Source organism: Gopherus evgoodei, chromosome 6, assembly GCF_007399415.2.
Source record: "Gopherus evgoodei ecotype Sinaloan lineage chromosome 6, rGopEvg1_v1.p, whole genome shotgun sequence".
Classification (NCBI taxonomy): Eukaryota; Metazoa; Chordata; order Testudines; family Testudinidae; genus Gopherus; species Gopherus evgoodei.
In genome coordinates, this window is record NC_044327.1 from 63,044,446 (window position 1) to 63,056,636 (window position 12,191).

General features: G+C 40.9%; 1 protein-coding gene across 2 annotated transcripts in view; it reads right to left on the bottom strand.

Annotated features, from left to right (window-relative positions):
- Positions 1–9,250: 9,250 nt before the first annotated feature.
- The window catches only part of COMMD10 (COMM domain containing 10), a 156,582-nt gene continuing 153,641 nt past the window's right edge, over positions 9,251–12,191 (bottom strand). The window contains exons 6-8 of one of the 2 annotated variants that reach the window (XM_030566543.1): positions 10,830–10,875; positions 10,552–10,611; positions 9,251–9,818 (exon numbers count right to left, since the gene is read on the bottom strand). In XM_030566543.1, the coding sequence (XP_030422403.1) occupies positions 10,565–10,611; positions 10,830–10,875 (93 nt within the window). In that variant the 3' untranslated portion in view covers positions 9,251–9,818; positions 10,552–10,564. The remainder of the gene's footprint in view (positions 9,819–10,551; positions 10,612–10,829; positions 10,876–12,191) is intronic. The other variant, XM_030566541.1, reaches the window with a different exon arrangement.

Consider the following 12,191-nt stretch of genomic DNA (forward strand, 5'->3'; position numbering starts at 1 on the left):
TCCGCAACCGGCTGGAGCGATAGGAGTCTGCCTCTGAGTCTGAGGTCTCTGAGTACGAGGACCTGGGGGGAGCAGTGCCTGGTGCCAAAGGAGAGCGGTGCCGAGGCGGCGGGAGCCTCTCATCTGGTCCTGTGCCGCCTTCACAGCGCGGTGCAGGGAGGAAGGCAACAGCATGGCTGGCTTGCCTCTAGATTGCACTGGTGGACGGGCCACAGTAGGCAAATCCCTACGATGCGGGGAGGCTGGTGCCGGGAGACCCATTAGGCCTGAGGCCACCTCGAATGCCTCCGGCATCGACGGGGGGCATATGTCTCCACTGAGGTCCGGGGAATTAGGCTGGTCTGGACTCAACCGCTCTCTCTGTGGTGCAGGAGTCGATGGAACCACCGAGGGCTGCAGCCCAGCCTGTCTGCTTACACCTGTGGATGGCGTCAGCCTCGGATCCTGGTGGGGTGACTGATCCCTCACCGGCTTCCTTCTCTTGGTGAGCACCGGCGAAGGTGAGCGTTGCCACACTGAGGCCGACTTCCTATGACCCGACTCTGTCCGGCGCCGAGTTTTCAAAGTCTTGGGCTGGGCTCTAAGTCCTGATGCCGGTGCCGGGGCACTCCGCACCGAGGACGATATGCTGGACCCCGCCTCGGCCGGTTCTGGGTCCGAGGGTGGTCGTAAGGCCACCTCCATCAGAAGGACTCTAAATCTTTGAGCCCTGTCCTTAAGAGTTCGCGGGCAGAAGCCTCTACAGATAGAGCACTGGTCCTTTTGGTGGCTCTCTCCGAGGCACCTCAAACACACAGAGTGCGGGTCACTTTTGGGCATGAATTTTCCGCAGTTCTCGCAGAGTTTGAACCCGGGGGACCCAGGCATGCCCCAGTGAGCGAAGACGACACTGGGGGGGGACACCCCCCAACTACAAAAACTATATACAAAGATCTAAATAACTATAAAATAACTGAATACACAGACTAAACAGTAAGGATAGGACACTGCCAAAATGCTATGCAAGAGAAGTTCCAGCTAGCCGTTACCGGCGGTAAGAAGGAACTGAGGGGGTGGAGGATCAGTGGGCCCCTTTATAGGGCGCTGTGGTGGTGCCACTCCAGCGGGCGCCAGGCCGACCCTACAGACTCTGCTAGGGGGAAATCTTCCAGCTGGCGTGCACACGGCGCGCACACACCTACTTTGAATGGACATGAACAACCACTCAAAGAAGTAATATACTACAACTTGCTGTTTTCTTACTGCTGCAACTAGTTTGCATTCAGACAGTTAACAGGATAATGTACATGAAGTTAAAAGCTTCAAAACAATGGCAAACAGAGCTCAAGACTCGACATGGTTGAAAGTCTCTGTATTACAAAAGCACAAACAACAGAATATCAAGAGACTAATGGTCCAATGTTCAGAGGTGCAGAGTACCCAGAAATCCCTGGAGAAAATCAGGCCATTTAAAATGTTAAGTATAACTTTTTTTTGTTTAAAATTTTAAACAATTCTCTGGATAACAAACGCAAGCTTGCATAAGAAAAGATTACTTAGCAGCCTTATTTTATCATCATCAGCTTGGCAGTAGTCTCAGTGTGAATATTCTAGTTCAATTCTGTACATTTATTGTGACATGGAATAGTTTGCACCATATAACTCAAGACATTTTGTATCCTTATCATTTGCTGCTGAGGGAAATCATATCAATATCGCATACTCAGCAAATAGAATTTATGTGTATCTTTGTTCTGATCATGAATCACATCTTAGCAGGAAATTAAAATCTACCATGTAATAAGACCAAATTCATGCTTACAAAACATATCAATAAAAATCCTGCTAATGTCTCTTCAGAGGATTTAACTTGACTATGTCGCATTAATCACCTCTGAAGTATAGAAATAACTCAAATTATTTTTCAGTATATGCAGACCTTGTGTTTACTTTTTCAGTTTCACAAGAAACTCTGGGTCAGCAGCACTGGCTATCATAAATCCCAATACTGCTGTGAGGTATACATTTTATTCTCTTTATTCAATCCGACATTACACATTAACTATTTTCTTATTATGATAATCTGGATAAATTAACGGCAGTTTTTAAGCACCAAGTTTTCAACATTATATTTGTCTAGACAACTTTGCTCATATTAATCCTTAAAAAAGAGGAAAAATGAGTTTATAAAATAGTACCATGTTCCTCAGGGTAACCCCAGACTCATTACTTTTCAGCCTGATAACTGAGAACTACTGTAAACCAATACGTAAATTAAACGGACCGCATTCACTGCTAACAAACAAAAAGAACAAAATTCTTAAGTGATCAAGGAACCAGCAACAAATTAGTTTCTCAATAGATGTGGTCTTCTAATAATGATGGAGCAGAAATGTTACTATTTTTGTGGCTACTTTGACAATGTTCTCACAAGCTAGGCGGATTCCAAATAAGGTCAGTCTCTTGAACAGGTTTCACTGTATTATTGTGTCCTTGTTGTGTTAGTTTATTTATTCTTTCCCTTTTTTAGGGCTGCATGCAAGATCAGGCAGGAATGACACTGAGCAACGTAGGTATGAATAATGCATGTGTAGACACCCGACTACATTTAGAAAATAATTTTTCCATGGCTTGTGACCTTTCTTGAGCCCTTCAAAATAAACAAATACTCACTGTAGCAGGGTGCTGGTGCAAAAGCACCTAATTAGCCCCTGCCCAGTCAGCTCCAATCTGGGGAAGCAGATTGGGGCTGATGGAATAGGCTTGATGCTGGCAACACCTGCTGGCCTGACAAGCCAGGGGCTATTAAGGCTGGGGGGCAGCCAGGGAGAAGTCACTCAGGGAGGGAACTGGAGGCTTCCTAGCTGAAGGCTCACTCTGCCTGTAAAAGAGGTTGAATAATCCTGTAAAGCTTGTAAATAGATAGACACTGGGGGTGGGATAACTGTAAGTAAATAAAGATACGGGTGCTGCACAACCCTGAAGCCTCTCTGAGCCTTACTGGGGCAGCAAGCGGGCCCCAGGAAGAGGGGTGGGTCATCAACCCTGTTACACTCACCAAACAGAACCAGTTTCATTAATATACAGTAAACATTTATGGAAACTTTTGACATCAATTTTCAGTATAATTAGCAGGAAAAGAAAAAAAGACAGCACAATCTCCTGATCCTGTTGAAAACTAACAGAACAGGTGAATCCAAAGAAGGAAGTAAGCATAACAAAATGTTAAACTTTTTCATTCTGTGAAGAATGGGAAGATTTATCTATGCTTACCTGAAAATAAGGTCCACAGACACCTTACAATGGATATGCCAGCCAGCTTGCAGGCTGGAGGCAGAACCAGACATATCAGTCACTGACAGCAGGGAAATGCCCCAACTTCTGAAGTTCCCTTCAGTTGAAATAACCTCTGCAGACAGGTTGACTCAGCTCTACTTTTCTAAATTGCAGTTTGTATTAAGAGAAGAAGCCAATTTCTACTATTACAGAGCATGGTAAATTCCATGGAAAGACAATAAACCCAAATCCTTGCATGTTAATTTCCATCCCTATTCTGGATGATCCATTTTCTCTAGTGTGGGCCAGATCTGCAGATCTTACTACCTGAATAAAGGACATTCACAGAAAATTTAACCTATTCTTCATGCTAAAGTCAACAGATCTGTTATGATGGGATTTTTATGGGAGCAGTTTACCTCCAGGATGGGCTCATTCTTTATATGTGGACATCCAAAATGGGACAGATTACATACAATATCTCGTCAGTCTTTCCCCAGGCACTAAGGTGTGGCAAAGACTTCTGTCAAAAGACAGGAAATGGCATTAGCTAAGATTGGATGACCAATATGCAGAATTCGGTGAATCTATGTATTGATGGCCACACGGTCACCCAGCAGATCTCAATACAGGAAACATGACTCCCTGCCTTGAGATAGCTATCAGTTCTAAGGATTGGATTTTGATGCTTAGGAAGGAATATTTCTTGAATTTATTAGGGAATGAATGTTATGACAATTGTAAGGCCTACCTGTCTGAATTAAAAGTACAATATGGATTGTGTTAGAGAAAGTTTGCAACTTCAAATAAAGTACTCAACTGATTGGAGATAGTAGCCAGGAGGTCTACTCTAATGGACAGGAAGTGTAATGACATTCCCTGCAGACATTCAATCTGGGTACTAGTGTAGGGAGCAGAGTAAGATTCCAAGGTCATGCTCCATAACCTACAGGGCCGGATTAAAGTTGATCACATAATATGCACTAGCTTAGGCCACACCTCTACAAAGGTCATAAGGAATCATTTAGTGTTCCCTTTTTCTTGAACATTTATAATACAGACACCTGATCTCTTTGCTTGGAGACTCATGCATCCACATTAAGGCCCTCCTGGAGGAACTCAAGGCTATGTTTCTCTGGTTTAACATGGCAGTTAAACTGTGGAACAGGAGATGTCTCTCTAGGGTAGGGCCAAATCCAGTCATTTTCTTCCCAGTTATTTTGAGAAGCCTATCAGACACAATTACTGTTATCCATGAAAGGAGCAGAGCTCTGAGACATTATGAATCACTATGGTCCAGATAGTGGATGTCATGCTCTCTCTTTCTAGAATCCATTCCCTGAGCTGAATTGGGAAGATCCCTTCAAAATAAAATCTGATTCTCAGAATTCATCAGTTGAGGGAGTGAAGAATATACAGTTGGAACTAGATCTCTATCAAGGGGGGAGATGCAGACGGGATACCTGAATATATGTTGTGAACTCTGGATCACTGAAACATTCCTGTGTACATCCACCAATGTAATATACTGTCTGGATATATGGACTCTCTACTCAGACCCTATGCCACCAGCACTCCCAGCTATCTCTGCGACACCACTGATTTCCTGAGGAAACTACAATGCATTGGTGACCTCCCAGAAAACACCATCCTAGCCACCATGGATGTAGAGGCTCTCTACACAAACATCCCACACACAGATGGAATACAAGCTGTCAGGAACACTATCCCTGATGATGCCACAGCACAACTGGCTGCTGAGCTCTGTGCCTTTATACTTACACACAACTATTTCAAATTTGATGACAATATATATCTCCAGATCAGTGGCACTGCTATGGGCACCCGCATGGCCCCACAATATGCCAATATCTTCATGGCCGACCTGGAACAACGCTTCCTCAGCTCTCGTCCACTCACACCCCTTCTCTATCTACGCTACATTGATGACATCTTCATCATCTGGACCCATGGGAAGGAGACTCTGGAAAAATTCCACCATGATTTCAACAGCTTCCACCCCACCATCAACCTCAGCCTGGACCAATCTACACGGGAGGTCCACTTTCTTGACACCACGGTGCAAATAAGTGATGGTCACATTACCACCACCCTATATCGAAAACCCACCGACCGCTATGCCTACCTTCATGCCTCCAGCTTCCATCCCGGGCACATCACACGATCCATTGTCTACAGCCAAGCACTGAGGTACAACCGCATCTGCTCTAACCCCTCAGACAGAGACCAACACCTACAAAATCTTCATCAAGCATTCTCAAAACTACAATACCCGCATGAGAAAATAAGAAAACAGATCAGCAGAGCCAGACGTGTACCCAGAAGCCTCCTACTGCAAGACAAACCCAAGAGAGAAACCAACAGGACTCCACTGGCCATCACATACAGCCCCCAGCTAAAACCCCTCCAACGCATCATCAAGGATCTACAACCCATCCTGGACAATGATCCCACACTTTCACAGGCCTTGGGTGGCAGGCCAATCCTTGCCCACAGACAACCTGCCAACCTGAAACATATTCTCACCAGTAACTGCACACCACACCATAACTCTAGCTCAGGAACCAATCCATGCAACAAACCTCAATGCCAACTCTGCCCACATATCTACACCAGCGACACCATCACAGGACCTAACCAGATCAGCCACACCATCACTGGTTCATTCACCTGCACATCCACCAATGTAATATACGCCATCATATGCCAGCAATGCCCCTCTGCTATGTACATCGGCCAAACTGGACAGTCTCTATGGAAAAGGATAAATGGACACAAATCAGACATTAGGAATGGCAATATACAAAAACCTGTAGGAGAGCACTTCAACCTCCCTGGCCACACTATAGCAGACCTTAAGGTGGCCATCCTGCAGCAAAAAAACTTCAGGACCAGACTTCAAAGAGAAACTGCTGAGCTTCAGTTCATCTGCAAATTTGACACCATCAGCTCAGGATTGAACAAAGACTGTGAATGGCTTGCCAATTACAGAACCAGTTTCTCCTCTCTTGGTTTTCACACCTCAACTGCTAGAACAGGGCCTCATCCTCCCTGATTGAACTGACCTCGTTATCTCTAGCTTGCTTGCTAGCACACATATATATACCTGCCCCTGGATATTTCCATTACATGCATCTGAGGAAGTGGGTATTCACCCACGAAAGCTCATGCTCCAAAACGTCTGTTAGTCTATAAGGTGCCACAGGATTCTTTGCTGCTATTCCTGTGTATGAGATCAGAATTTTCAACAGATTCCAATAAGAATAGGATTTTTGGTTCTGTGACACTTGTTTTGCATTTTCATTTTCCGTTAATATTTTTCTGGGATGAGACCTTTTACCTGATAGTATTTATCCTCAGTCCAGGCCTATTACTGACCTCCTTGGCACTACAAGTCTGTGTTTATCATGAATTCAAGGTACTCCTGGAACTGTATCACACTGTATGTTCGCTTCAGCTTTCTCTGTGTACAGAACCCTAAAGAGGAAAAAAATGTCTGGGAAGAGATCAGATGAATTTCCTTCTTCTCTAAAGCAATATTACTGTTACCATGATACTAGGAGCACATGTAAGATCAATAATAGTGATCAAAATAGGGGCAAATGGATGGGATCCTTTTTTTTTCAAAACGTAAGAATGGTAGGTATGTTAAAATGGGAATGCTTTGAAGACAAGCCTTTTGCAGGAACTTATTTAGATGCTTCAGACAGGGCCCTGCTCCATTTGTCCCCAGTTCTCTGAGGCTAGAAATAGGATGGTGAGCAGGCTGTAAAAGCTTTCATCTGTTGAGAATGGGAAAAAGTTGTTCTTATCCTTCACAGCTCCATAGGGTACCCCCCCCCCCATGGACAATGTCATGTGACCTTATCTGATCAAAAGTTATAGGTAGCCCTTTTAGTTCCAAAATCAAAGAGACTGGCATCAATCAGGGTCTAACTCCAGATAGGGCTGGTTGGATAGCTCTGAGGCAACAAAAGGCAGTTACTGAAGCTGCACTTATTCTAGCTAGCACTTGTATGAATGTATTTTCTCCTGGTGTATTTCACAGACTGCTTCAGCTTGCCCTATAACCTGTATTCCTTTCTATATAATCTGGGAGAAGCCAGGAATGTAAGCCAACTTTTCTGATGACTGAATAGTCTCAGTTGTCCATAACATTTCCCACTGTATCACTAAGATAGCTGGGAACTGATTTGATCCCAAAGCCCCATATACCTGCATGAACAGATTTGAATACCATTCTTTTATTTCACTCTCTTCCAGGGAGAAGCCATTAGCCATATGATTTTCAGACTGAGAAAGACCATACTTGCAATATTGCTCATCCATGTTAGTATTGTTTGTGAAAGCATGCAGGGACACAGAGTGTCAGATAACAATTCATATTAGATTGTGTGTTTATTTTTGTTGGTCTGATGCCACCTGAGTTTTCACGGCCAGAGGACGGCACTGAGACGATGCCTGCCTGAAGCTGCCCATGAAGAGCGAGAAGGCTACTCTTTCAGGTAAAAATGTCCCCTAGTTAGAAATGCTGAGGCCCTTTTTACTAGGCAAAAAATAGTTATGTTTACCTTCGGTAGTGATAAGGTTTTAAATTTTGACTAGTGCACACTGAGACCTTTATTGGCCTTCTAGAATGGAGATGGTCAGGAAGGGAAAGTAGAAATAAATGGCAAGCCAAAAGGCTCCTTGCAGCCTGCTGGAGTCAAAACTGATTATGAGGCAAATGGAAATGCTAGCAAACAATGCACTCAGCTGAAGCAGAGACATTCATTTTGTTTTTAAGATTCAGTTAAGATACAACTAACAACTATTATGTTAGATTAAGACAGGTCAATCTACCCATTTAATTTTGGTGTTGTGTCAATCTTGAAGTTCAAAATGTTTGCTTTCTGCCCCATGAAAAACAATACTGATTCAATATGCGTCAAGTGTACAATTTTTTTTTGTATTGCCTCTGCCCAGTGGGATCACTGCATTGATGGTATCACACTATATTGCAAGTGTGGTGGTATGTTATCAGCAATTAAAATTTTCCTTCAGTAGATATGTTTGCCCCTATTGGTTGTGATCTCTTTGGTGCCCTTTACTCACTCTTTCTTCTGAGTAGGCTGCTGTCCTCAAAGCCTTTCCTCTAATCTTACAGCCACTGAAGAGTTCACTTCTCTTGTCTGAAATTTTGGAACTGATAACATCCTTCCTAAAAACAAAGTGAGTTGGTGATCTGTTATACAATATATGCCACAAATTAGACACAAGGGGACCCAAATCCCAGATACTCAAAGTATGTTTTTGGTGATACTTAAAACTCATGTCATCCCCAAACTGAGATCTCAAGAGAACGCCTACCAAATGCTGCACTGGGCGTTAACCAGGCCCACTGGAGGATTTGGAAGTGAAAGTGCAAAGCCATGTTCACAAAGTCGTTTAGCTGAAAAAAAGGCATGATAACATCTTGAATTTCTATTTCTTTTCACCTCCTATTAGCCCAGAATGGAAGATTCACTTACCTTTCCTATTATTAAGATAAAGTTTGTTTTCTGCAGTGACAGGCAAGACGAGGACTTCTAGCCCTCTAACAGGATCAAGTGCTACTGGACTTAAGTTCATCCCACAATAATGTGAAAATATTGTTAACTTGGATTTTGAGAGATTTCACTTTATGAATATTTTTACTTACATTAATAAAAACAGACAATATTAGGAAGGATCAATGAATGGCTTTCAGGAATTTGGTCTCATGACTAGTTCAGTGTTCTTAACAATCTATTCTCACCTTCCCTTTTTATATTCAGTGATTATTATTATTTCTTATCTGTACTACTGCAGTCCCCAGGAGCCCTAGTTAATCTCAATGTCAAAAGCAAATATTCAAATCAGTGACATCATCAAGAACAAAAAGAAACCAAAAATGAATATAAATGCAACTAAATCGAATTAAATGACCCAAACTAAGACAACCCACTTTTTTCATTTTTTTATTTATGTATTTTGGCTAATTTGCAATCAACACTATCTGCGGAGGGCAGAGGGGAGAGAAGGAAGGGAGAAATTCAAAAGGATGGAGACAATTCTGTCTGTTTTTTGACTACTACTACTAATGTTACTCCTTAAGTTCTATATTCTTTTAATAACTTTGATACAGATTTTATTCCTGTCCCTCACTAGTATGTGAATTGCCATCAGATGTGTAATGAATCAAGCAACACAGGTAATAAAGTATAAAAGAACTATAAACCAACAGTATGGTATTACATTTTTTTCTCACGTAACACTGTTAACAAATGCTGTTGGTTCAAAAACAAGAGAAAATCAATTAGAAGCTCAGAACTCTTAACAATGATCTCCCTTGGCTAATGTTACTGGTCTAAGAGGAGATAAGCCATATAATTTTACAGGAAGCAACCTATTGAATTCATCAGCGAACATAGCTTGGCAATCTATCTTCAATTCAAAATAATGAGGTGGCAGGAGTGCGAGGGAGAAACAAGTCTTCAAAAACATCACGTAAGGGAATCCAGCTGTGCTTGTATAGTCTCCAGCTATTTAAAGCAACAACAACAAAAAAGAATTCATATAAAATGTTGTATAGAAACATGCAAACAGACAAGAAATAACTGAATCTGCAACTATGGATATTAAATCTACTCATATGGCAATACAAAATTCCTACTCATGAATATTTGTTTTTACATGAAGCTATTAGAATTCACTGCTGCAGTTTAAATATTCAAATTTTAAAGAAACAGTTGTCTAAGTACTTCCTTTTTTGCATGCACAGCTGTTTTGATGTGAATTTCCAATGCATAATAACAACGTAAAAAAATAATAAGAGTTTATTTTGACTGGATTAAGAGCCTAGCATTTTGGGCTGAGGACAACACACAAAAACACTTCTTCCAGATTGCTCCTCCCGTTAGTCCTCAGCTCCTCTTCTAGATTTAACAGCAAGATATATTTAAGAATGACCAAACCACTGTATTAAATTTATTCTAACACTGAATGCAATCACGATTTTTTAAATGCTTTATATGCAAACTAACAAATTCAATGATTTAATAAAATTATTTTCATTTTTTTCTAGTTTCATCAGATTTTACTCATATAAGCAAATGATTCTTGCTGAGGAGCATAAGGTGTTTACAAAGGAAGTTAAGTGCAAGCATCTCTGCAGTATGGGGAAACAGTGATGCAGGAGTATTTAATATGAGATTTATCAGTTTGAAATAGAAGTCCTTAAAATATATTTGGAAATGGTAATGGTAAAAGCTGGACCTTGTTATAGAACTCAAACAGCTCCTGATGACTGAATTCCACAAACACTTTCTCCAGGTTCTATGAAGAAAAAATAAAAAGGAGGGAATTAGTGTGTTCTTTTTTTTATTTTCTTACTCTTCATTTATAACAGAATGTTAATTTGTCATTGACTTTTGGGTTTAAGTTTAGCTGGAATGTACAATACCTGCATCACTAACTCTAATTGTTTCTAAAGATCACAATGTCCCTAGTAAATACACATTCCATTTTAGCAAATAACTTAGGCATACAATTACCTCTGTTCTTCTGGAAGTGATTCCACAAACCACAGTAAAATATGTGCTAGGAAGAGAATGATTTCATTATCTATTTTTTTAAGTTGCAGATAAAACAGAAGATTATATTTCACTTTTCTCAGCAGTCCATTTGAGACCTAGTAAATACCATTATGCAGAGACACTGGAGGCAGTGTATTTGATTGAACTTACACATCCATTAATGCAATACACCAGCTCAGAGCTAATAGCTCCATCATTAATCTAACAGTTATGATCTTAACATGCTGAGATTGCTATCGTCATTTACGCATAGTCTCAGCCAAAGTTAACAACACAACAGATTCAAAGTAGTGCTTAAACACTAATAAAACTCAAAATAACACAATTGATAGAAACTACTGTGGATAAAACAGATGGTAGATAATAACCCTCTGCACGCATGTGCTTGTGAGTGTTGGGAAGGGGGTTAAATAAAAAATTCTATCCTGCTTTACTTGCTTACACAAAACAGGTAGTTTAATGCTTGCCACTGATTTCATTAGATTACTGATCTGGCAGATGCATTCCCACTTCATACAATGTTATTTTGGTGTTTCAAAGAAAAATGGCGGAAGTTTGTGTGAAGAAACATCCAATTTGACTGCACAGTATTATTAGCTATTTGCATTACTGCTGCATCCACAGGGTACCAATCAGGATTAGAGTCCCAATGTGCTAAGGGATGTACAACCATGAAGTAAGAGTAAGAAGTTGCTGCCCTGAAGCGTTTACATCAAGATTTAAACAAAAGGAAAATGTGTTAGTGTGGCGGACAAACAACAATGGGGGCAATAAGTTTGCACAGACCAGCTAAGTGTGCGCATTCGAACTTTTTAAAATAAACCAGATATAATAATGCATCTCAATACATCACTAAGTTTCTCCTGCTACCACTGTTTAAATTGAAGAGAGACATAATAAAGAGGGAAATAAAAAGGAAGATAAATTAGTTCATTTGTCTTTCTATGGGCTCTATAGCTTCTTATGTTACTGTTATTTTTCCACATCTACTTTTCTTAGTTTACCATGTCACTTTCTTATATTCTTGTCACTGAATCTATAATCATTATTCAATATACTATATGTCAGTGCTTGACTTTCCAGGAGCTATACATGTTCTTCATGATAACAATGGCACTTTCAAAAAAGCCTTCTAAGGCTCGGTATATAAAATGTGTCTACGGTCCTGTCAATACACAAAATTTGCACCAATTTAACAAAATTAGTTTAGAAACTGATCTAGTTAAAATGGTGCCAACTCCTTGTGTGTGCTCTCTTAAATTAGTTTAATAGTACCTTGTAACAGTGCATCTTAAGTTAGTATGGAAATCTTTGCATTTA